Source organism: Marmota marmota, unplaced genomic scaffold (genome assembly GCF_001458135.2).
Source record: "Marmota marmota marmota unplaced genomic scaffold, marMar, whole genome shotgun sequence".
Classification (NCBI taxonomy): domain Eukaryota; kingdom Metazoa; phylum Chordata; class Mammalia; order Rodentia; family Sciuridae; genus Marmota; species Marmota marmota.
In genome coordinates, this window is record NW_025999968.1 from 725,619 (window position 1) to 751,531 (window position 25,913).

The window sequence follows — 25,913 nt, forward strand, 5'->3', positions numbered from 1 at the left end:
GAGACTATGAACTGCTCCTTCCTCAATATCCATTCTCTTTTTTATTTAGAACTAGAACCTTCCCCACCGCCCACATGTCAGCTAGACACATGGCTATGCAGCCAGTAACAACATTCCCCAGCTTCTCCTGACTATGTTGAGTAAGTTTGGGCAGATGGGGTTGAGAGGAAGTGATGTGTGGAACTTCTGGGTTACACCCTTGAGGGGAAGTTGCTAGGCTTCCTCTTCTCCTCCCCATCCCATGCTGGGAATGTGGATATTGCGGTGATAGTCCCATCCTGACCAACGCAGACAAGGACAACATTCTTGGGCACTGGTGGAGAGCCTGGGACTCCCGCCCCCATGATCTCCAGGAGCACAGCCACCCACCTCTGGAACTGTGCATATGATAGAAACAAATTGCTTATCTTTTTTGAGCCATTGTTTCAGGTTTTCTATGTCTGGCTTCTACGTTAGCCTATCTTAACTGATAGAACCATGGGTTTATGATAGAAGCTTTCCCCTGGTTGAAAGAATACAGCAAAACCAATGTTCATAGGTAGAATCATATTTCAGATGCACCAAAATATAACTATATAAAAGATTCTATTATAAGTTCTTCAGTAAAGGAATGAGGCAACTCCTAATAGCTCTTAGGAAAATTCCGGACTTTTGTTTATCATGATTTCTTAAAGCCATATGGTTACTCTGACCTTCCACTAATGAGCATTTCTAGAAGAAGATGTAGAGAGTTTGTTGTACCTTTTAAGCCAGTCCATAGCTTCACATTTACTTCAGAAGGATAAGTTTGTTGTGGCTCCTGCCCCCAGCTGAGAATGAGGTTAACAGGACATAGCCTTGAATCATGTAAAAGTCAGATAATCAATTATTATGAAGACACTAATTAGTCCTTGAGTTTTTTTTCACTTGGAGTAATTAATTACTTAATTATCAACACTTTAGCTAAAGTGCAATACTTATTATATCTCTTACCTTTTGGTTTATCATTAGAATTTCACTTATTTTGGCTCAGAATAGGAGAGGTAGCTTGACAAGAAAGACTAAAATAACCTGGAAAATCATCTTTAATTTTTCTTTTCCTTTTTACCCACTGTTACTAATCAAAAGAAAGAAAAAATATTTTACTAATGAAGTTGAAATTTTTCATTGGGAATAATCATGGAAGAAGATGGAAATTTAAATTGACCTAACTCCATCACAGAGACGAGTGAGAGGATTTGTTGTCCCTGAACCTTCTAGCATCTTCCTGCAGACCTACCTGGCTGCCTCCTATAGGGTCGCTCATTCCCAACTGCCACTGGTCACAGGCAGGGAAGCAGGCTGGAGTCTACATTACTATCTCCTCCAGACCAAATCTAATGCTGATTTGATATTCTTATTTTCAGAAAGAGAGGGGGAAAAAAGATAGCAGACTGTGTCCAAAAGACCCATTGGACCCCAGTACCCTCTTTTTTGAAGACAATAACCAATTTCACAAAAGTTTTTGGAAACCCTGTCTTCCTCCCTTTCCCCCCTCATCCTGCTTGACCCACACCAGCCCATAGACCATTTTCCAGACAAGATATCACTTGATGCCTCTGAGTCTTTGCTCATCTGTGCCCCATCCTGAAGTGCAAGGGAGGAAAAAGATGATTAATACTTATTGAGCATCTTCTATGAACTGCACCATGGACAGGTATTTTATGGACATACTCTCATTCAGAGCTTGCCACAACGCTTCAGATTGGAGCCACCCTGCTTTGCAGATGTACAACAGGTTCAGAGATATCAACCAACTGCCATTGTCACACTGCCCAAATGCAGTAAAGCTGGGATCTGAATCAGCCCAGTTAGGGTCCAAATCCTACACAATCCCACAGTATTCAGTTGCCTCTCAGCCCCAAATGCCCTTTCTCATCTTTTCCGCATGGATAAATTCTACCCATTTATGAACACCTAGCCCAAATGTCTCCTCTTCTACATGTCCCTGGAGCCCTCCTGAGAGGACTGCATCTCCTTCATGCCCATGCAGTCCTTCCTGAACACTTCTTTATATTTCAAGTACCTAAGCGCTCCCTCACTTCAAGAAGCTGGAGTAGACTCTTCTGTGGCTTCTACCGGCTGATCCTTCAGTGCAGTTTGCTTCCCTTCCCAGTTTTCAGCTCATGAGGGAAAAGGGACCATGTCTCAATGATCTTTAACTCCACAACCCACAATAAATATGCATGGAGAGAGCATGGAGAGTCCCAAAGAGCATGAAGTATTTGTTTGTTTTTAAAAATCTGGATTCAAATCCTAGTTTTTCCACTTCCTTGCTATGAGTTTTTGGGAAAATCTCTTAATTCCTCTTTAAGCTATTGGGAATATTAAATCCCTGTACCTAAAATGGTTGTTGTGAGACTATGTGAGATGATACATGTGGAATACCAGAGAAAACACCTGACCACACAGTAGGTGCTAAAAAAAGTTAGCTAATGTTAACTGAAATAGAATCATTTTTAAGTCACAGAACACATGACGGATTGACTGTCTGCCATCCTTTCCTTTCTGGTTCCGTCTACTTCCATTTCAGGTGGCTCAAGTTGGGCTGTTCTTACTTCATTCAGCCTGGAGACTCAAATCTGGCCCATTTTACAACCTATTAACCTAGCAACAGTGATTGGTGCAAGGTTGGGCCCGTGACTCAACTAGACCCAATCAGAATCCTCCCTGCATTTGAGATAAGGAAATTGAGGAACAGATGCTTTTTCTCCAGGCTGGGTTTGCTGGCCATGTTTTCTATAGATATGAGGGATGGATGGATGAGGAGAGGATGAGTCTGGGAGAGCTAAATCCCCAATTCCAGCTTTGTAGCTCAGCATTCTATACTGTGATCTTTTCCTGCTGCCTTCTCACTATGAGCAAATAAAATAATAAGTAACATTTATTGGGAAGTTGCTGTTCTAAGAACTTGGCATGTATTAATGCATATTTACAACTCTTCTAGAGAAGGTACAATTATTAACATCATCATTCCCATTTTACACATTAAGAATCCAAGGCACAGAGAAATGGCAGAGCCTGGATTTGTATTTAGGCAGTCTGGCTCTAGAGCTCACAATCCCAACCACTTGACCTCATTGCCTTGCAAACTCAAAAAAAAAAAAAAAAAAAAAATCAAGACTTAATTTTTCTCTCTTGCCCAGGAAATCTCCCTCTCTCCCCTGTTTTACCTGTAGAAGTCTCGGCTCCCAGTGGTTTCTCCTCTTCTGGCCAACCTCCGCTCTCTGACCCCTGGAAAGAAAACTCTTCTAGGCTGGAGAGAGACTGCAACTCCTTTGGGGGTGTTCTGCACGGGGTGCTGTTGGTGCTGATTACCGCGGACACTCGGAGCGGCACGGACACCGCAAAGGGCTCGGAGATGTTCAGCGCCTTGCGCTGGTGACGCGGCGAGTGCTCCATCTGGAAGAGGCTGCTGGTGAATACGGACTTGCTAGGGCTGTCGCTCGAGGTATAAAACATACCCAGCATCTTTGGGGCTATTTGCTCGCTCTCTGGATCCTCGATCGGCCGGAACACCTTCAGTTGCTCCGGTGGGGGACGGATCTGAGTGCACTGAAGTTGGCTTCGGTCGCTGCTCACATCAAAGCCCCCCTCCGCGCCCGCGGGCATCCCCTCCTGGCCCCATTCACCCTCCTGCTTGCTGAGGTCACAGGAGCTGCCAGTGCTGGTGGAGTGCATTTTCGTGGCTGGAATGAAAAATCCACCCGTGGTGACTGTTCGGTTGAAATTTCCTTTGGTTTCTTTTCCTAGTGAAAAAGAACAGGCAGGTGGTCAGCAGCCTGGGTACACACACCGCTTCAGGCCTTCCAGTAAGAGCAGGCACATCACAGTTGAGTTCTGGAAAGGTGTAGCAACCTAGTAAGGGCACACTATCTGGATGAAACTGAGTACCTGACATTCAGTTGGCAAAGGGAGCAAGCACTGCTCCCCTTCTCCTCCACGTGCTGGGGATTGAACCCAGGGGCGCTTAACCACTAAGCCACATCCCCCGTCACCCCCCACCCCTATTTTTTGAGACAGGGTCTTGCTAAGTTGCTGAGGCTGGCCTTGAACTCACAGTCCTCCTGGCTCAGCCTCCCAAGCCGCTGGGATTATAGGCGTGCATTTTCTCATATGCACAGAATTTTGGCACCATCCTTTGAAAGGTCCATTTGCTACTGTGCTATACTCTCTGTTCCAAACTCTGCAAGGAGAGCAGCTTCCATAAGCAGGCCATTTTTAAGACTGCTACCAAGCACTAAATGTAGAATTTTTAAGACATACTAGCTCTTTTTATTATGCCATTAAAATTTTAACAGTTTTTTCTATTTGGTTTCTGATTTTAATAAGTCCATCCCTCAGTCTCCAAAGCAGCAGTTACATTAAATGTAGATTGTGGGGGAAAAAATAGATGGGGGGGTGGCAGAATGATGTTTGCTCAAAAGGAAGAAGACAAAAAAAGGGCAAAATAACAATCTTGTTTTATTTTAAAACTTCCAAACTTATTATTGCATGTGTTCTCTGGCAGATGGACCCAGACAGGGGTTTGATTTCCCAGCAAGGAAACCAATGCTGTTCTCAGCTAGACCCTTCCCCCTTTCCCTGGGCTTCTTCCTGTTGATTCAGAGGCTGAGAAGCTAGAAATGTAAATTAACTAAATGTTAGAAAGCACAGTTGTGAGGAGCAAGTTCTTGACTGACTTAAGTAGTGAAGGCAAAGGAAAGTCCACATGGGGACTAAATAAGCTGAGATGACATGTGAGTTTCCAGGGCTCTGGGACATGATTTCTAAATTGATAACAAGCACAATGCTGAGTATCTTGCATAATTTTATGTTTAAAATTCTTATGACCACACTGTAAAGGAAATGTAATCATTCCCTTTAACATGTGAGGAGACCGACTCAAAAGATAGATGACCTGCCCAGCACCCATGTACGTCATATTGCAGCAGATGATGATATATTAAATCCTGCAAGAACTTTCCTAAGAGGTTTCAAAACCAAAGCAAATGGATGAATATAAACAAAAGAAAATGCTAAAAGTGTCAACACCATTTAAAAAGATCTCACTGAGAATTTTCAGGTTTAGATTTTTTTTTTTTTAAGCTGTTTTATGGGGCTGGGGTTTTGGCTCAGTGGTGGAGGGCTTGCTTGGCATGTGTGAGGCACTGGGTTTGATTCTCAGCACCACATGTAAATAAATAAATAAAAATAAAGGTCCACTGACAACTAAAAAATATATTTAAAAAAAGCTGTTTTGAGTATTTCCTGATTCTCATGTTGCCTCATTTATCAAAGAGAAAAATGTCTTTCATTAAAGTCATTGGAAAGTCATGGGATAAATATACAGTAGGTTGAGCAGTCTGCTGCCAGGGAAGCCCTTTGTCTTGTAGTTTGTAATTGGGCTTGTTTGTTTCCTTTAAAAAAAAAATAGAGGAGAGGGAGAGAGGCAAATCAGTCCTTAAGACCAGAGCTGTGAGAACAGATACGGTTTCATGTCATTTTGGTGATGCATGTCACCTCATGTGTAACTGTCCACATATCTACGCGCAAAAAGGAAATAATGTGCAAACTGCACACACCTGATGCACAGCAGGTACTTGCTCCATGTTTACTGGTAAATAATAAATGAATGAATGATTCTGCCAATTCAGAATCATGACTTGGCAAGCATTATGAAACTCACGCCTACAGAAATACTCAAATTCAAGACAACCATCTAGGCGTAAAGCCATGAGGCATGAACCAATCAACACTTGGCTCTTCTTTCTGCCTGAGCTGCTTCTGCCTTACTTTTCAGGTGTTGACCCTTTATCTGATTCAGGTTTGAATGAAAAGTGCCTGTGGTCTCCCTTATGGCTAGAGGAGTCTCGAGAAAAAGGAAGGCTCTTTAGGTCTAGCTGGGTGATAGAGTAGAGGATGTTACAGCAAGAGCCAGGTGAAGCCCTTGAGTTTGAGGGACTGGGTGCTTCTGTGAGATCACGACCACGGAGGAGCAGCCTGACAACTTAAGCCCAGGGTGAGCTCCAATCTCCCATTTGTGATCCCCAGCTTAGAAACTAAGTGCACAAACTCACCTTCCACAGGCACTGAACACAGCGAGTCCATGCTTTTAGCTGGTCGGATAGTAGCCTTCTCTACTAAAGACAAAAGAAAAAATATTCCTGAGGAATGCATATTAAGAGGAAGCATTCACATCAGTAGGTCAGGTTATGGGCACACAAGAAAAAAATTCTTTTAGAAAAATTTTTCAAGCTTTTATGTTTATCTCCTCAGAAAACATTTTCCTGGTTCACTCTAGAAGTTCCTACTTTCTTAATTAAATTGGGCTTACAAATAAGGAACATTGATAAATCAAAATTTTATTAATATTTTACAGAGAAAAGAAAATTTTGCAATTTTGTCAAGTAATTATTAGCAAATGAGGAGTCCTGAACCTAATTTAATTGTACAAATAGTATCCATGGGTCCCAGGTAACCCCTCCTAATTGGCAGGCTAGCAGCAGAATTCTTGGCTGTAGTCAAGTCTATCAGCACCCAGGAATTTGGTACAACAGGTGAGAGGGCCAGGGTGGGAAGTGGGGAACAAGCATCACTTTTCTCCCCAGGTGCAGATTTGTTCCTTGAAGTCTGTAACGTGGTTGTTCCTCCAACAAACTCACCCACCAACTCATGCTGGGACAGATTTCAACCAAACCAAACTTGCTTTGAGCACCTGTTATATACCTGGTGTGTTCTACATATCTTTGTAAGCTCCCACAGCAGGGTTTTGGAAAAGTGCGGCTTAAATGAGTAAAAACTTATTCCAGGCACAGTAATAGTAATTGCTATGGTTTGAGTGCACCCCCTGCCCCAAGTTCATATGTTAGAATCTTAATTTCTCAGTACAGCAGTGTTGTGAGGTGGGACCTAGTGGGAGGTGTCCAGGTCATGGGGACAGTGCCCTCATGAATGAATCAATGCCTTTCTCCCAGGAAGGGATTAGCAATTTCCAGGAGTTTGGCCCCCTTTTAGTTATTCTGCACTCACTTGTTTACATTCCTCTTTCCACCATGAGTAAAGCAAAATGAAGCTTTCACCAGAAGTCAAGCAGATACCAGCACCATGCTTGGACTTTCTAACCTCTAAAACAGTGAGCCAAAATAAAGAACTGTGTTCTTTATAAATCACCCAGTCTCAGGTATTTTCCTATAGCAACAGAAAACAGACTAAGCTAGACATGTTCCCAAACATCATCTCTTTTTAGAGAGCTGAGCGGGATGGAAAGTAGTTTCTCTGAGGTCAAATCTTGCTAAGACAAAAAGGTGGGGGGTCAGAAGCTGAGCAGAGCCCCAGGACTATAGCCATCGAGGTCATTCTGCATTCAGACAGATCAGGGTTTGAATCCCAATTCTGCTGCTTTTGGGCTCCTCAGACAAGCAGCTTAGTGCTTGGCTTTGATAACTGTATTACATTTATGTAAGATGTTAGTACTGGAGGAAGCTGCATGGAGGATATATAGGTTCTTTGTGTGCAATTTATTTTAAGTCAGAAAAATATATATATATATATTTTTAACAAAAGGTCCCCCTGATTCATTTATAAGTTTTTCTTTCAGGGCCTTTCTTACCTGAGAGCCTCTGTCCTCTCACAAATACACTCCCATTTCTACTCAGCTTTGATTTGGAGTCTGATCCAGAACGTCCCAGGTTAAATATAGATTTCCACTTCTTTGATTTACTGGAAAGCTTTCTCCTAAAAATGTCAAGCCATAAGAAGTTAATTTAACTTGTCATTTCAAGGTGACTGTCAAATTGAGAAAGATTTCAATCGTCTTAGTTGTGAATGGTTCTGATATTTTAGGAAATTCCCCTCTAAAATTCAAGTTGAGCCTGACTTTCACACAGTCTGGAGATGCCCTCGGTGACTGAGCTAAGCTTTCATGAATCAGAGCAAAGACCCTTTTTTCCAGGGCCAGAGACAAAGCCATTAGTTAGAGGCAGGGTTGGTAGAAAACAGAGGCACAGATTGGGAGACTCAGGTCATCAGTAACCACACAGTTCTGAATTCTGATAGGAACTCAGGTAAGAGTGTAGCCCTGGCTCTTCAAAGATACCAATTCCCATCCCATCCCTCCATCCCACCACCCCTGGTTCGGGGGATTGAACCCAGGAGTGCTCTAACACTGAGCTACATCCCCAACTCTTTTTATTTTGAGACCAGATCTTGCTAAATTGCTAAGGATGGCCTTGAACTAGGATTCTCCTGCCTCAACCTCCCAAGTAGGTAGAATCACAATTGTGTACCACCATACCCTTAGTATGTCTTTATAATAATCCAAGACAGGTCTGTAATGTTGATGGGTAGTTCTACACTTGGCTTATTTTTTTTTTCCCCAAGCACTTGGCCTTGGGGTGTATTTTAATAGGTGCCATTCTTTGGAGTTTACCCCAGCTTTGACTGAAAGAGAAAATGTACTTAATGTTCCTTCCAAGGCATTCATCTTCCTGATCCCAGGGAGGGAGTCTCATTCCCCACTGATTTAGGAAGAGGTGAGTGGGCTCAGTTCCAGGAGGGCATGATCCACTCACTGAAGGAAACAGGGGTTTCTCCCCAGAAAAGCTCAGGCATGCTGTTCAGTTTACAGTGGCCCCCTTTGTCAACTTGGCCTCTGTCTTGGATTCTTCCTCTGTGCCTCCTATAATGTCATGTGGGTATGGAGACCAGGCCGAGGGGTCAAGTTTTTCTTTTCAATAAACTTCCTCTTGTAACCACAAGCCTATTTTATCTAAGGAGTAAAGGATTTAGCTTGACACATGACAAGACTCTCGTCCTACGACCCCACTTCCATCGTGGTGCTTGGGGTCTTTTTGGGTCACCCGGGATCTCAGTCATTGTCTGAGACAATGAGTGATGGACGGCATCACCACTGGGAAGAGTGCGCTGTGGAGACAGCTCCCTTCTCTTCTGCAAGTTTTCTTTACACACCCGCTAGACGGCATCCCCAACCCACACTTCCATCAAGACCCCGAGACTACCTCTCCTCCTCTCTCTCCCTCCGCTCTGCATCCCCCAGAATTTTAAAAGAATGCCACTTGCTTGTTGTCTGGTAGCTCCAGGACGGTGTGGAAGAGGGTGCCCATGGGAGGCACAATCTCAGGCAGGCTGTTCTCCCTCCTTTCCTTCCGGGCAGGATGGTCAGTAGCCAGGTTGCGGGCCTGAGCTTCCTCCAGGCTTACCAACTTCATGGGCAGGGACAGGGCTGGCAGCGTCAGGCTCTTCATGATGGGCCGATTTTCTATAAAGGAAAAAGAAGAGCTCAGTCTGGGAGGAGGCCCATGCATGTCCAGCCAGATTCACCATCCACCGCCCCTCAATTCTGACCTCACACCAAGGGGCTGAGTGCTAATTCTGGCTTCTCTTGGGCCTGATGGGACCTGGGGCTGAGGCTGCACACAGAAAACTTGCAAATCTTCTAGGCAGACTACCTACAGGGCAAACAGGGCCCTCAGGAAATAGCTTCATTTTCTGTACTATTTGGAGGGACCACTCATTCATTCATTCAACAAATATATGTTGAGTGATGACTATGATCTACAGTATAAAATGTGGGTCTTTACTCCTGAAACCTCTGCCTAGTGCTTTGGTGAGATGGATATGTTTGTCCAGCCACAGAGGTGGCTTGACTCAGCAAGGGTAAGACAGGAGCCTGCCTGCCCATCCTCCCTCGTGCTGGAGAACAACCACTCCTGGATCACCTAGGTGTTTATCTCTAAAGGAAAAGCACATTTTACACACCACACTTCTCCTGAGAGAGATGTAGCTCTTTACATACCTCCCAGTTATCTTCTAGAGTGTGTAGCTAATCCTTTCCTATTTTGTGGTATTCTTCTTAGGAATGGAATTGATGATGACAATCAATGATATATAGGGTTATCTCTTTTCTACATCAGTGGTTGTTGGGGCAGGGGGGTTGCATAACCCCAGCAAAGGGCATTAGTTAATGTCTGGAGACATTTTGATTGTCATGAATGTGTGCCGGACAGCTACTGGCATCTAGTAGGTAGATATCAGGGAAGCTACTGAACACCACAAATTGCACAGAACAGCAACCCACAACAAGAATTATCTGGCACCAGATATCAGTAAAACTGAGGTTGAGAAATCCTGATCTAAGTTTAAAAGGAGCCTAAGTTTGCTTCTATTTAGCCTTTGATGACTTTGCCAGCTTTCTGTGACTTCTGAAGGTGTGAAGAGACTTGCAGACAAGTTGGATGATGACACCATTTCTCTTTGCAGAGCATGACTCACTCTAGTGGAAGGAAATGAAGACACTGAAAAGGACTGGTAGAAAATGGGAACAGTAAGTGACAGTGGGGTGTTGCCAGGAAGATAAGCACAGCAGCCATTCTGCAGGGCTGTGGTTAAATACATCCTGTGATCCTGAAAATATTTCAGAACGTTTCTGAGTTTAACCCAGTTTTCCAACTTAACCTAAAGGAGGGTAAAAATGTTTAAATTTAATTCACTTCTGGTATTTGTTGATAGATTCTAGATTATCATTTTCATTAATTATTTATTGACTTACATCACTTTGGGAGCAACTGGGACAATGGGAAGAATGTGGACTGCAGGGTGGGAGGCTGAGATTCAGTAGCCACATCTGCCTCAGTTCCTGGCCTGCTCATCATCTCTGCTGAGATGTGTAACAGCCATCTGACTTCATAATTCACAGCAGAGCTTGCAATTTGTGCTCCTTCCCCTCTCTGTTCTCTGTCTTTGGAACATTTATCCCCTAGATCCTCACTTGGTTGATTTCCCCGTATCATTCAGGTTTCAGTTCAAGGATCACTTTATCAGAGGCTACGGCCAAAATAACACCCCAAAGTCACTAACCATTGCATTACTGTGATCTATTTTCCTCTTACTTGTTTTCTTTGAAGTGATAATATATTTATTTTTTATTTTTTAAAGTGATAATATATTTATTTATAAGATATATTGCTGTCTTGCTGCTCAGATCATAGTTATGTGCAAGGAAGCTACTTTGTTATTTTGTGCACTGATATGTCCCCAGAGTCTAGGACACTGCCTGCTATATAGGTGGTACTCAGTGCACACTATTTTTTAATAAATCTTGGAGCTATCACAATCTCTCTGACCTCAGTATTCTCATCTATAAAATAAAGGTATTGGATTCTGATCCACAAAACTGGAGCATTGCATAAATTTAACTTCCTAGATGTCTCTGTTAGATGACATGTATGTATTGCCTTGTGAGGAGAATGCCCTTGTTTTTTCTTGGGATGTTATGCACATCATATTCTGTCTGCAGCCTTCATAAGCTATTAAGTTAACAGTGAAGACTGAGGAGGAAAGGAACTAACATTTACTGATGGTTCAAAACAGGCCCTATACATACTAAAACAGGTTTTTGGAGCCAGGAAGACCTAGATTGGTACCCAAACTCTCTCAGTTGAGTCAATTGCAATAGATTATTCTGGTTTCCCTAAATATACTAACTGAATGGGAAAAATATTTTAATCAGTTAACAAATATTTTGCAGACATGGGTCTCATACACCACTGACCAGTAGTGTCAGCATCACCTGGAAACTTGTTAGAAATGTACATTATCTGTTGCACTATAGGTGATTGGACTAGAAACTCTGGTCCAGTAATCCATGTTTTAACAAGCCCATCAGGTATCTCTGATGCACACCAATGCTGGAAAACCAGTTTCATTCACAAATGAGAAATCAAGAAAACCAGGAATTCTGATCAACTGAATTTACAGTTTTTACAAATTAGGTTTGCAGGAGTTTAAGCAGCATAAGCCAATTCACTCCTAGCATTCATTGTATCATGAGATGCCCATAAGCACACATATTCAGTTTTGTATGCTTACTGCCTGGTACAAGGTAAAATGAATGAAGCACTCAGGAAATACATTCTGAATATGCATGTGGGTGTGAGCCTACTGCCTCTTAACTCATTCACTTAAGACTTCAAGGCAATGGCATATGGTTCTTCAGAAACATCACAGTGAAAGTAAATCATCAAGGAGAAAAATGTTGCCCGTGCCTTTTTTGATGACCAAGAGTTTAAGAACTCACTAAACCAATGGAACGTTTTTCTAGTTCTAGTCCACCACACCACATTCATGGGGTAGGTTATGTGTTCAACCAATCAAAAACGTGCTAAAGCCACAGGCAAACACACCATATTTTCACTGCACACCTATACATGTATAGATGCAGGATCGCCAGACAATGACAGGCAGTGGCCAGTGTGTGTGTGTGTGTGTGTGTGTGTGCGCGCACGCGCACACACACACACACACACACACATGGCTAAAACCAAGCTCACCCTCACTTATTATTGGGCCCCATAACTAAGGCAAGAAAGGATAGGCTGGTGGGATAGATGGGGTAGATGCCAGGAGGAGTCATTACCATCATTCTCCAGAGACGCAGGAGCATCGTTGCTGAAGATTTGATCCACATGATTCAATATAAACTCAATCACCACTTGCTGGACCCGGACTGCAAGGAAAGCTGCATCTCCATTGCAACCAGTGGCCTCAATTTCTTTAGACCTGAACCGTGGAAGAAACATATTTACTGACTGAGTCTGCCTTACAACCTGAAGCAGTCAGGAGAGCCAGTGGGCCTTTTACACAGGCATCATCTCCTAAATCACTTTTAGAATATTTTAACTCTTAAGACCCATCAAAGGGTCTTTCCAAAGGCTGTAAAGCCCAACCCACTGAAACTTAAAACAGTTATCTGGAATTATACGCTACAAGACTATAAACACTATCCCATAAACATATGGGATCCCTTCCCACCTCCACCCATTAGTCCCGTGGAGCAGGTCATCTTTTGCAAAGTCACATGAAGCAGTTGATTCAAGTTATAGCAAGTTGTACCCCCACCAAAGCCAAGAAAAAGCCAGTGAACCTAGAGAAAACAAAGGCCTTTTCAAGAAACTGTAACATACAGATCTATAACTTTAGCCACACCTCGATCTAACAAATGCCTTTGGAACCCAGAGTTTCCAAGTTAGCAGCCAAACAGTTTAGGTGATTAAAATCACCCTTAGTTGACATGGGCTATAACAGATTACTAAGCTACCAGTTTGTTTCAAAGAGATTCAATTTTGAAGAATCCAGGTTCCATTTGCTTTGGTGGGCTCTGAGCCCACCAGGGTGGGGTGAAGGTGAGGGTGTGGTGTTTACCTGAGGAGGTTTGGTGCCCACACCAGGGCCAGGTTCCTGGCATGCATGTTGGTCTTGCTGCTGAAGGAGGCGATGTGGGCCAGGTGTCGAATCAGGTATTCCAAGGTCCTGTAATTTATATATACATACATATATATATATATATATATATTATTTTTTTTGACAAAGCACAAAACCACAGGGCCTGTGTGAAGCCTGAAATCTGGTGATAATTTCTAAGTTTGGATTTAAGAGACTCCACTTCCATCTTATGAATTTTGAAGGCTTGTTGGAAGTAAATTTCTGGGCCATGGCACCTTGGCCTGGGGTAGGGACAGGGATCAGTCTTCTTAGAAGCCAGCTGAGTCCCACGGAGCACTAGTTAGAGACAGAACCAGGGAATCACAGATCTCATGGCTGAGGAGTCTTGGTGACCACTTGCTCTTCTAAGACCCTTCAGGATAGCCTCCCCACAGTCTTCAAATAGGTTCTCACTGAAGAGCCCATTCTCTTTTAAAAATTCTTCCAGGTATAGATAAGTTGGTACTTGTTAGGAAACTCATCTCATGGATGAACAACATGTGACTGCTAGGAAATTTTTTCTTACACCACATCAAAATCTGCCCCCTTGTATAAGATGGGCAGGGGTGGGGAACCCTGGGAAAGGGGGTGAAATTAGGGCTAAGCTGTGAGACTGAAACCAAAGGAGGGAGATGATGTAAGGACCAGTACTGATGAGCAGTATAGAGCTCAGTCAGCCTAGGGCTCCAGAGCCACAGTCATCCCTGCTGAAGAGCCATCTGGGTTTCCATCTTCTGGTCATGCTATAAATCTAGGTGAGAACCAAAGATGTCACTGACTTTGTGATCAGAATGACTTCCCATGGGACTCTTGATGAGTGCCCTGCTAGTGACTTGGGAGACAGGCTGCCCTTTACTACAATGACCCTGGTCTGGTACCAGCACAATTTGATCACTCATTTCCTAATGCCCCCAGGAGAGCCATTGTCCACTGAATTTGCTCCCATTTATCATGCCACCCTACCATTATACCACACTAAGAGTCTACATATTTCTTTTTCCAAGGATTCTTACCTATAATGGGATGGGGGAAGCTCCTGGATAATATTTTGGATTCTGGCCAGTTGGCCTTCTTCTGGGCAATATGACACTGCCTCCTGTGGAGAGGAACATGAAGTCACCCAGTGAGTGCTCAGGAACATGAACACCTACTGGCCTGAGCTGTTATTACTCAATCCCCCGATTCCAGGCTCAAAACCATGCTTAGAGGGCAGATCCCCCTTCCTAAGGGCATGCTTTTCTATGAAACCAACCAACCAACTACAATTTCTGAGGGTTCCCATAATGAAGCATCTCATAGTGCATGCACTTGGCAATGGGTGGGCTGTTTGGGTCTCTGAGTGTCTTCAGATGGCTGTTGGTGTGTGGGTAAGGAAGTGTAAGGATCTGCAGGACTGGGTGTGCTCCTTGAATCCAAGCAGAATTTCTGAGATTCACTCGCATTCAGAGAGATCAGAGACAGAGTGAGAAGTTGAGCCTGCTGTCTCCACAGGAGCACAGGCCTCTCCACACCTAGCCTGTCATTATTCCATGACCTTGAGTCCTCAACTGCTGTCTATCCTGGAAGCCAAGAAGCAGGAGAGATGTGCCTTCCTCAGCAGGGATAAGAGCTTTATCCCTGAGACCTGGTGGCCTTGCCCCAACTTGCTTTCTGGTTACTTTCTGCATGGGTATTCTGCTCCTCCATCAGCCCAGGGGAGGGGAGACAGTAATAGCATGAAAACAGTGTGCTTACAGGCCGGCCCTTGCTCATCTCTTACCTGCCAGAGTTGCTGTACCAGGCAGGAAGTTCTGGCTAGACTCCCCTAATCCCAGCCCTGTGTCCCTGTCCTGAGAATCTGTCTAGTCTGTGCTCAGGCTCAAGGGTCTCTCCAGGGCAGAGTGTGAGTGCTCATGAACTGCAGGATCATGAGCACTCACTGAGTCCAAGGCAATGGCAATCACTTTTTTTTTAACTGATGTGTAACTTATGTATATTAAAATTGTACAACTCTTCAGCTACCATTCCATGTTTTTTTTCCTCATATGTAAATGCCTGAGTAACCCTACCTAGACCAATATGTGCTTTAAAAGGGGCTCTTGATCTTTTATTTTCATATTTATTTTGTAGCACTGGGATTGAATCCAGGGTCTGGCTCATGCTTGGCAAGCACTGTACCACCAAACCACTCCCACCCCCACCTTGATCTTGAATTCACAGGCATCTATATGGCTGATGCAATCTAATATTTCCTTTTGGTGTCACACACTTGTTTTATGTTTGCATACTGTTGTGGTTTGGATGTGAGGTTTACCCCCAAAGCTCATGTGTGACACAATGCAAGAAGGTTCAGAGGATAAATGACTGGGTTATAAGTCTTAACCTAATCAGTGAATTAATCCCCTGAGAGGGATTAACAGTGGTCACTGAAGTAATGGGGTGTGGCTGGAGAAGGTGGGACTTCGGGGTGTGGTTTGGGGGTATATATTTTTTATCTAAAGAGTAGAAAAATCTTTCTTTACCTTCTGATCATGATGTGAGCTGCTTCCCCCCACCACACTCTCCCGCCATGATGTTCAGTCTTACCTTGAGCCTCAAAGAATGGAGCCGGCTTTCTGTGGACTAAGACCTCTGAAACTGTGAACCCCCAAATAAACTTTTTCCTCCCTTACAATTATTCTGGTCAGGTCCTTTAGTCACAGCAGTGAAAAGCTAAGACAAATATAATGCCAGGTATAATAATAAAATGCATTCTTTAATTTAATAAATGTTTGCTGCAATATAACCAAAACTGAGAGTCTAACAAATTATTTTCATGTATTATTTATCTCCATTCAGTCTTTGGCTATCATTTCCTGGCTGATATTCACACTCCTAACTGTAGTTTTTAGACACTCATTTCTCATTAAGTGTGGAAGGCACTAACTTTACTTACTCTGTTTGCCATGCCCTATTCTGAGCCACACCTCTATGTTCTAGCCTGACTTAGAGGAGTCCTGTCTCAGCCAGGACACCCCCAACCCTCTCACTTTCTCCTACTAAGTCCAATGTACTTATCTAGTGGGGTTATCAGTAAGTCAGTCTCCTCGGATAGAAGGAAAGCTCTCTAAATGCAGGAATGTGGTAAGTCCCCATTTACAGAACAGTGCTTGGCACATTACAGGTGAACCTTACTTACATGGGGACATCATGTCAGGGCTTTGTCCACCAAGTTTTTTCTAGTTTACCCTTTTTATTTAATTCAAGTCACACATATATACAGAAGCCCACCATTTTAAAAGGCAGTCAGAATTCTCTACAGGGAAAACTTGAGCTCTCTTTTCCTCAGCAGAGATGGGGAGAAATGTGGGGCCAGGAGCATTAACAGTCTCAGGGGTCCCAACCTCCTGCTGGGTCTGCCAGCCCAAGAGAGATTACAGCTGCAGGCCTTGCTCTGTAAAGACCTGAAGTATGGAGGGCCAGGGGCAAGGATGGGGTCTCCAGGAAGTTCCCTTTCTCTTCCTAGGAGTTGTTTCTCAGAAAATAGGATTGTGGAGTGGACCAACTCCAGAGTTAGGGAGAACCTCACAGGCAGGGCAAAGGGGAGCAGCTTCAGGGAAGGGAGGGGCTGCCAAATGCCTGTGGACCTTCCTAGTTCTGTGGTTCCTGCAGGGAGGGCTGGGAGGCCTGCCTCCTTCCTCTGCACTGACAGGATGGAGCTCTGCAAAGCTTTGCACCACTCCCCTTTAAAAAAATGTGTCTGGGGAATAAAGGTGCAGGTCAAGTTATCAATCCTCATGGAAAGTTCCTTTAATGTTTAGGAAGCTGTTAGTCATCTTTAGTCTCCAAGATGGAGCGCAGGCTTGCCCTAATGCCTGCAGGTCTCATTTGGGATTGGTGTTTATTTCATCATTCTCAGCCTCTCCCCATTCCACCCGAATCCTATCTAGAAGCTCTCTAGATCCTTGTTTTTCTCCTGGAGGGGTCAGGTCACTGTACATTGATTTTTAGTTTCTTTACTTTCCCCTGTCAGGATGGCACAACTGTCATTGAAACTAGGGAAGAGGTGTTGAAATTCTGACCTTCTTCTTCTTCTTTTTTTTTTTTTGCCTGTAGGAGAACTTCATTCAGGCCTGGCAAGGTGGTACTGCCCATAATCCCAGCCACTGGGGAGGCTGAGGAAGGAAGACCACAAGTTCTCCAGCCTCAGCAACTTAGTGAGACTCTGTCTCAAAATAAAAAGGGTTGGGAGGTAGCTCAGTGATAAAGCACCCCTGAGTTCAACCCCCTCAGTCTTCCAAAAGAGAGAACTTCACTCCACATTAGCAAGGCCAATCTGGCTAAAGGCTAAATCTTAACTGAATCTATTAGTTCTTTCCCAATAGGTTTTAACAAGACCAGCTTCCTGCTCTTTGAGGACTTGGGAAAAGGCTGGGATCTGGTCCTGGTGGTAGGGCCCTTACTCAGGGGTTCTCTTTCCCCAAAGCTACCACTGCTACCACAGCTCTGCTGCCTGGAGAGCCCTATTGCTATCTATGGTGACTCAACACAACCAACCAGGAGCTCTCCCTTCCTGCTGTACCTAGCTGCAACTTCAAGTTTAATTAATTATTTAAAAATTGTTATAAATCCTTTTTATTGTTTTAAATTATTAGATTTTTTTTAAAAAGGACATTCATGTGCATGATAAAAACAAAACAAAATATCTGAAAAGATAAATAGAGGAAAGTTAGTTTTCCTTCCAACTGCAGACCCTCAGTCTCCAGAGGTAACTACTGTATGTCCTTCATGGGTCTTTTGCATGTGACTTTGGCATACCCGTGGAAGCAAGCAAGTGATCTGGCCATCTGTGAGTTTCTCTTCCGAGTCTCCCATCACCTTCACTTTGCTGGCTAAGTGCTGGCCCACACTGGCCCAGCATGTTCCCTCAAGCTTGGCATGGACCAAGCCAAGGGCCTTTACACCTGCTGATTCTTCTTGCCACCCTCTTCCCCCAGATACCTGCGCAATCTGTTCCCTTGCTTCATTGTCTCTGTTCAAATGTCACCTCATAGACAGACCTCTGATTATCCTAAAACACTGTCCTTTCCCCCACACCGTGTTATTTTTCTTCATTTTACTTATCAACAATTCTCATTATAACTCTATACCCTACATGTGTTTATCATCTTTCTTCGTCATTAAAATGTAAGTTTCACTAAAGCAAAAATAGTATCTGTCTTTCTCACCATTAAATCTCCAGCCCCTAGAACTATGCCTGCCAGTTGTATATGTAGGTGAGCAATAAACATTTTTTGAATAAAATAAGTGATTACATTAATATTTTGCATTGTGCTTGAAAGCACCAAGCAGCTACATTTGGGCCACACTTCCAGGATAGTATCATCTTAGGACCACTTTCCACCAGGATGAGTACCAGCCTTGCTGAGGTAGCTTCCCTGGACTTTGGGCTCCTGGCTGGGTGACCAATCATCCTGGTTTGCCTGTTGAAGGATTTCTGCTGATATGGAACTTTCAGTGTAAAAAGTGGCCATTGGCCCCTTTGCAATGATCTTAAGCTCAGGCACTAGTTGTTTGCCTCTTCATTTAGATGATGTGTGCAGGTCAACAGCAACCTACCAGCAAACATTTACTAAGTAATAGTTACCATGTTTTCCAGTAGCTGAAGTACAAGGAAAAGAAACACACTAACTAATAAAATAGTTTGTGTCCTCAGGAAGCTTACATTTAATGAGCGAAACTGATACATAAAGAAATTATTTCAATATAAATATGTAATTATAGTACTTTCCCTAAAAACTCCAAATCAGCAATTTTTTCTACTTTGGGTGTAAGAATTTTAGCTTAATTGATCTGAACAAAACTGATTTTTTTTCCTAAAATGAATGGTGTATTTTTTTTCTGATAAAAATAAAGTGTAATATGGTAGGTTGAATAATAACTACAAGGTCCTAATCCCTGGAGCATGGAAATGTTAAAGTATTTGGACAAAGAGTCCTTAAGGTGTGATTAAGGTAAGGACCTTGAGCAGGGAGATTATTCTAGACTATCTGAGTGATCCCTAAAAGCAGTTTAGGAATCCTATGAAAGAGATGCAGAGGGAGATTGATGCAGTGAGAAGAAAAGGCAATGTGACCCTGGAGGCAGAGATGGGAGTGATGTGGCCGCCAGTCAAGGAATGTCAACCAACAGCTACCAGAAGCTGAGAAAAGCAAGGAGTGAATTTTTCTCTGGATCCTCTGGAGGGAGCACCAGCCCTGCTCAAACTTCAGGTTCAGCCTGGTGAAATTTATTTCAGACATCTGGCCTCCAGAACTGTGAGAGAATGAATTTCTGTTCAGTCAATTGATTTGTGGTACTTCATTACAGCAACCACAGGACACTAATAATGTACTAAAAACTAAAATATGAAATTTGCAAAAAATAAAAATCACCCTTTATTGCACTACTCAGAAATAACCACCATCCACCTACTTATATAGGAAGCATAAAAGAAGTGGTCTGTTCCAGGCCTCTCAGCATCAAATATGAACACTGGAATCATTTCCTATTTAGTTTCACATACTGATTCCTGCCCCCATTTAACTTTCTGTTGTGACTAATAAACATTCATAAAAAATATAACTTTTCTTGGCTACACAGTTTAAAAAATAGATTTATTATTTATTATATCCAACTTCTATCTTGTAGATACAATTAAAAAATTTGGATATTATATATACCATTGCAATAAAAATATTTAGAAATCAGTTATTTTGTATACACCTGATTATTACCTTATTGTAGAGTCCTAATTGGAGACTTATTGGATTAAAGAATATGAACATTTTAGGAACTTTGACAGGAATTTCTAATGACTTTCTGGAGTGTTCATCAAGTTTATATTTCCAGTAAAAAAGTGTAAAGAGTCAGTCTTATTATGAGCTTACCAGCATGAAATGATAATGTTTAAAAATTTTTTAAAATAAGCAATATATTTTCCTAATAATCAACAATTTTATAATAATTTTCTTTTTCTCTGAATTGTTAAAGTTCTTTGCTTCTTTGTTTAGAGGAGTGTTATGTGATTTTTCTTTTTACATTGATAAGTAGGAGTTCTATATAAAGAATATTAATCTCTTTTGTCATTTTATTATAAATAGTTTTTATAGTTAGCCACTTGCTTTTTAATTTTACTAATGTATTTTTTCTTAAATAATAATAATTATTATTATTATCATTATTATTTGCAGTACTGGGGATTGAACCCAGGGCCTCACACATGCTAGGGAAGTGATCTACCACTGTTACATGTCTTGATATTTACTGTGTTTTTTAATGTAGAAAAAATAACGTACAAATAGTTTAGTTGGTTAAATTTGTCTTTGGGATTTTTTCCTTTGCTTTAATTGTTATTCTTCTGTACCCTGAAATCTGCTAAATGGTAAGAATTCAATTTGATTTCCTCCTCTCCAACAGCAATTATCCTAACACTGTTTATGGAACTCTTCCTTCAGTACTTCTTTTTTTTTTTTTTTTTTTAAAGAGTGAGAGAGAGAGAGAGAGAGAGAGAGAGAGAGAGAGAGAGAGAAATTTTTAGTGTTTATTTTTTAGTTTTCGGCGGACACAACATCTTTGTTTGTATGTGGTGCTGAGGATCGAACCCGGGCCGCACGCATGCCAGGCAAGCGCGCTACCGCTTGAGCCACATCCCTAGCCCAGTACTTCTTTTATTATGTTATTTATGTTATAAAACATAGGCATTATGTTATTTACTACCTACTCAAGTGATCACTGCTTATAAGTGGCATGGGATTAATGAGACAATTTTAATCTTTACCCCCACTTACCACTTGTACCACCCAGACAAGTCTCACTGAGCCTCAGTTTACTCATCTATACAACAGACAATAAATCTACTTCATAGAGTTATTTTAAAGATTAAATGAAATAAAACTTATAATGAGTTTATGATATAGTAAGCACTCAACAAATAGCAGCTATTATCGTTACTATTATTCCACCAATGTTTTTTTCTAATTCTCTCATTCCATTCTCTTCTTTGATTGCAGCTGAGCAAGTAGATTTAAATAATTATTGTGAGAATGCACAACAATGTAACACAGCTATTTTCATATCCCTGAAGGTTGTTTATATTATCTTCATTACTGTGATCAAAGAAATCTATTAAATGATAAATTCTGAAACATGGTTAACTTTGCTAGGTCCTACTTCTGTAGAATTCGTAACAAAACATTCCTATTTTATTTTTTAGTGTCAATACACTGCTTAAGTACAATGTCATTTTCTTCAAATTTGAAGACAAGTTGACAAAAATGTTGCTTTTGTATATTTCAATTGCTGTGAGAGAACAAAATGACCAGTCCTATCAGGGAAGGGAGCAAGAAGAGAGAAATGTGCGTTTTGTTCTTAGCCTGTAGATAAGACCTAAGAAGAAACCATATTTCTAAAGTTTCTAGATAAGAATTCCTATCAACCTCTGACTACAATAGAATAGATAGCATTTAGGAGAAATTAGACTCACTTGATTCATTTACATGATGATATTCTATCACATTCAAAGATGATACTATTATACCGACAAGAGGATCACAAATATGTAGAAAACAATGGAGTCTTACAATTAAAATAGCAATAAGGTATTGTTTTTAGTTGATTCAGACTGGCGAACAATTTAATAAATGGAAAATATCCAGTATTGGCAAAGCTGGAAGGAAAGCACATTCCTGTTTCTCTGGAGGACAGTTTGAAAATAGGGAACAGAATTTTAAGTAAGAACTTTTTACTCAGCTAATCTGCTTCAATGATTTCCTCCCCCCAAGGGTGAAAATAGACAAAAACGTAAATGTGCATAAATGTTTATTATAACAGTCTTAATAAAAGCAAGGTATTGAGAAACCAAAAACCTAAATGTCCATCAGTGGGAGACTGGTTTCAGAAATCATGAACCATCAGAAGGATCACAAGTTCAAAGCCAGCCTCATAGACACAGAGAGGCCTAAGTAACTCAGTAAGACTCTGTCTCTAAATAAAATATAAAAAAGGGGCTCAGTGGTTAAGAAACCCTGGTTTCAAGCCCTAGTTCAAAAAAAAAAAAAAAGAAAGAAAGAAAGAAAGAAACCATGGCCCATGTGAAAGAATTCTCTGTGACAACAGTGTCTCTTTACATTTATTAACATGAAAAGATTGTCACATTGTTGAAATGAAAATGTTCCAAAACAGGAATATATGGTATTGAAAAGAAAAAGTGTGTGTGTGTGTGTGTGTGTGTGTGTGTGTGAGAGAGAGAGAGAGAGAGAGAGAGAGAGAGAGAGAGAGAGAGAGAGAACCTCTACTAAAGAGTGAAAGAGAAGATGGCAGATACACTTGAGTGTGGGATTTCCACAGGTGATTTATACCTTATCCTTTATACTTCCTTTATATTACTTTTTTTTTTTTTTGTACTGAGGATTGAACTCAGGGGCACTCAAACATTGAACCACATCCCCAGCCCTATTTTGTATTTTATTTAGAGACAGGGCCTCACTGAGTTGCTTAGTGCCCTACCATTGATGAGGCTGGCTTCGAACCCGCGATCCTCTTATCTCAGGCTCCCGAGCTGCTAGGATTATTACTTTTTTAAAAACACACTTTTATTTTGATCTGGAAAAACTTAACACAACAAAAACACTATGCAAAGAACAAAAGACTGAAGGAAACACTCAGAACATGTTAACACTATAGTCTTTGGTCCTTAAGGAAAGACCAAGGGTTCCTTTTTACTTTCTTCCATTTCTCAAATTGTCTACTATGATTTCTTTTAAAGGAGGAAATGCAAATGGTGACATTGATTATAGTCTGGGAGACACAAATGATGCTCCCAACCTTTCTTCTTGGTTCCCAGGAAAATTCCCCTGTGGTTCCAAGGGCAAGAGCTGCCTTTGTTGATGACTTGGCCCTTCAGTTTGGAGACTTGTTTACCTTCTGCCTCAGACCTCGAGCAGTGGGGTCCCTAACCACAGACAACTCTACAACAGCATGTATGTGTTGACTTCTGTAGTGGTCAATGCTTACACCTAAGGTTTTTTTTTGCATGTGTGAGTTGGTCTCTTTTTTTTCATCAAAACATTAATGTATTTTTAGTGGATAAAATTAGGAAAGTTAATGTGTAGAGAAGCAAGAAAAATGATGTATGATCCCATCACTAAAATAAATGTGTCAGTCTTTTAAGCATCCTTTCTTTTGATCCTTCCGAAAATTAAAGCTGTGTATCTGGGTCTGTTTGAATTTATCATCATGAATATTTCCTAGTATCAATGAAAACTTTTAAGTACATATTTAAAGACCCAAGCCTGATTTTAAGAAATAGCATTATTCTTAAGATAAAAAGAGAATAAAATAATGGCATTTTCAGGTAAATGGATGGAGTTGGAGAATATTGTGCTAAGCAAAGTAAGTCAATCCTCCCAAACCAAAGGCCAAATGTTTTCTCTGATTATGATGGGGCAGGGGGCATGGGAAGAATGGAGGAACTTTGGATTGGGCAAAGGGGAGGATGGGGAGGGGTTATGAGGGTAGGAAAGATGGTGGAATGAGATGGTCAATTACCCTAGGTATGTGTATGATTGCGGGAATGCTGTATCTCTACACTGTGTACAACCAGAGAATTGAAATGTTGCAACCAGAGAATTGAAATGTTGTGCTCCATTTGTGTACAATGAATTCAAATGCATTCTGCTGTCATGTACAACTAAGTAGAACAAATTTTAAAAAAAGAAGTAGCATTTTTTTATTCCTTTATCATTTAAAATGGAAGAACTTTTCATATGCTCAAAATAAGTAAACCACAGAACTTGATGGTGGCGCACGCCTGTAATCCCAGCAATTAGGGAGGCTGAGGGAGGAGGATCACAAGCTCAAGGCCAGCCTGGCCACTTGGTGAGAACCTGTCTCAAAAATAAAAATAAAAATAAAAAGATACAAAGGACTGGTGGATGGCTCAGTGGTAGAGTGCTTGCCTAGTATGTATAAGGACCTGGTTTCAATCCCCAGTACCATGAAAAAAATATTTTAAAAAGATGTTAATTACAGGGGCTATGAGCATGATCCTCTCTCACTATTAGAACCTAGATCTGGTCCTTACCAATAACTACAACTCCTCCATATTCTCAATTTCAAACTTCTCCCTGTGACTCCCCTTCTCCATCACTCCATTGACCTACTGAGATGAAGAATCCTTTGATCCACTTCTTTAGTGTTACTCATCACCTTATACTCTTGTTTCTCTTCCTGTCCAGACTAAATCCCATGGTCAGTTGTGTCAATGGTGCCCTGGTATATTCTCAAGTCTCCCTCTCCCCTCTTTTGCTAGCGGAACACCAACCTTGGGTAAATCCAATTCTGCCCACTCTATACTTCTACTCATGCAACACAATGTTCAAGCCCTATTTTTAATGATATTTCTGCAGACATCCTTTAAGCATTTATTCTCTTTTTAACTTGCCCATGGGTGTCCAATTTGGTGACCATATAGCTACTTGATAGGAGTTTTGCTCTTGTCCATTCATCCTGCCCACCAACCCAATAAACTGACCTTTCCTGTGCTTCCTCTGGACTGCTATTCTCAGTTTCTTTTCTCTTCCCAGCTTTCTGACCTATCCTCTTGAGTTTTGTTTGTTCTCGCTCCCTTCCCTACCTACTCACCTCTTTCTCCAACCCCCCAAAGAAACAGAAGGAATAGCCTGATGGAAATGAACGAGCAGTGCATGCCTAGCATCAGGGGTCTCAGGTTCCTGTCCTGCCTCTGCTGAGTGACCTTGGGCCAGCCACCTCTCTTCTCTGGTTCTCAGTTTCCTCCCTATACAATGAGGCCCATCAGTTGAATAAACATGGCGATAATTTAATTCAGCTCTTAAAACAAACAACATGATTCTGAAAATTCAAGAAAGAAAAATTTAGCGGACAGTTCCACTACCTTATGTTCCTTACCATACCATCCAACTTCCATCACCATGCTAAGATAATGTCAGCCAGCTGGTGAGTACTATTATTGTTATTTTAGTGCTGAAACTCTCCTTAGCCCTTTCATGCATCCCACCCAACAACCATGATGGAAATCCAAACACTCACCGTGAATTTCCCATAGAGCTCATAAGTCAGGAGGGGGTTGGGCAGCTCCCTGAAGTAGAGCTTGCAGAGGGAGCCCACACAGTGGATGTCCTGGAGGTACACTTCCCTTGTCAGATCTGGACATTGATCTGAGCCAAACTCTTGCCTGAAACAACACAGACGGAGACATAACAATCCCAGGGAACATGTGTTCCATGTCAGCAACTGCTTGGCAGCTGAGGGGTAAAAAGAGCCTACAATGTGATCCAACTGTATTTTTGACCTTGAATCTACTCCAGGCCCAAGGAAGTGATGGGAAGGCTTCAACTTCAGGTGTGACTCTTCCTTGCAAAATCTGCTGTGATTGGAAAGACGTAAAGCTCATTTACAAGTGGATTATCTGTGGCATTCTATCTGCAATCTCGGTTATTAGCATGGGGAAATATGAAAACAATTTGCCAAAAGGGCCTATTGAGATTTCAGTATTTTTCCAAAACATTGCTCAAATGAAATTCCTGTTCTTATAAGAGAGACCCAAACCAGGGTGGATCAGTCAGTTCATTATCACTCATCTCCATATACTGATGTCA

At 41.8% G+C, this 25,913-nt stretch overlaps 1 protein-coding gene across 2 annotated transcripts in view; it reads right to left on the reverse strand.

Moving 5' to 3' along the window:
- The window catches only part of Arhgap31 (Rho GTPase activating protein 31), a 107,493-nt gene that overhangs the window by 12,171 nt on the left and 69,409 nt on the right, over positions 1-25,913 (reverse strand). Inside the window, exons 3-10 of one of the 2 annotated variants that reach the window (XM_048803266.1) lie at positions 25,345-25,489; positions 14,292-14,374; positions 13,219-13,326; positions 12,434-12,576; positions 9,079-9,277; positions 7,610-7,734; positions 6,078-6,137; positions 3,192-3,767 (exon numbers count right to left, since the gene is read on the reverse strand). In XM_048803266.1, the coding sequence (XP_048659223.1) occupies positions 3,192-3,767; positions 6,078-6,137; positions 7,610-7,734; positions 9,079-9,277; positions 12,434-12,576; positions 13,219-13,326; positions 14,292-14,374; positions 25,345-25,489 (1,439 nt within the window). Of the gene's footprint in view, positions 1-3,191; positions 3,768-6,077; positions 6,141-7,609; positions 7,735-9,078; positions 9,278-12,433; positions 12,577-13,218; positions 13,327-14,291; positions 14,375-25,344; positions 25,490-25,913 lie in introns of both variants that reach the window. The other variant, XM_015478484.2, reaches the window with a different exon arrangement.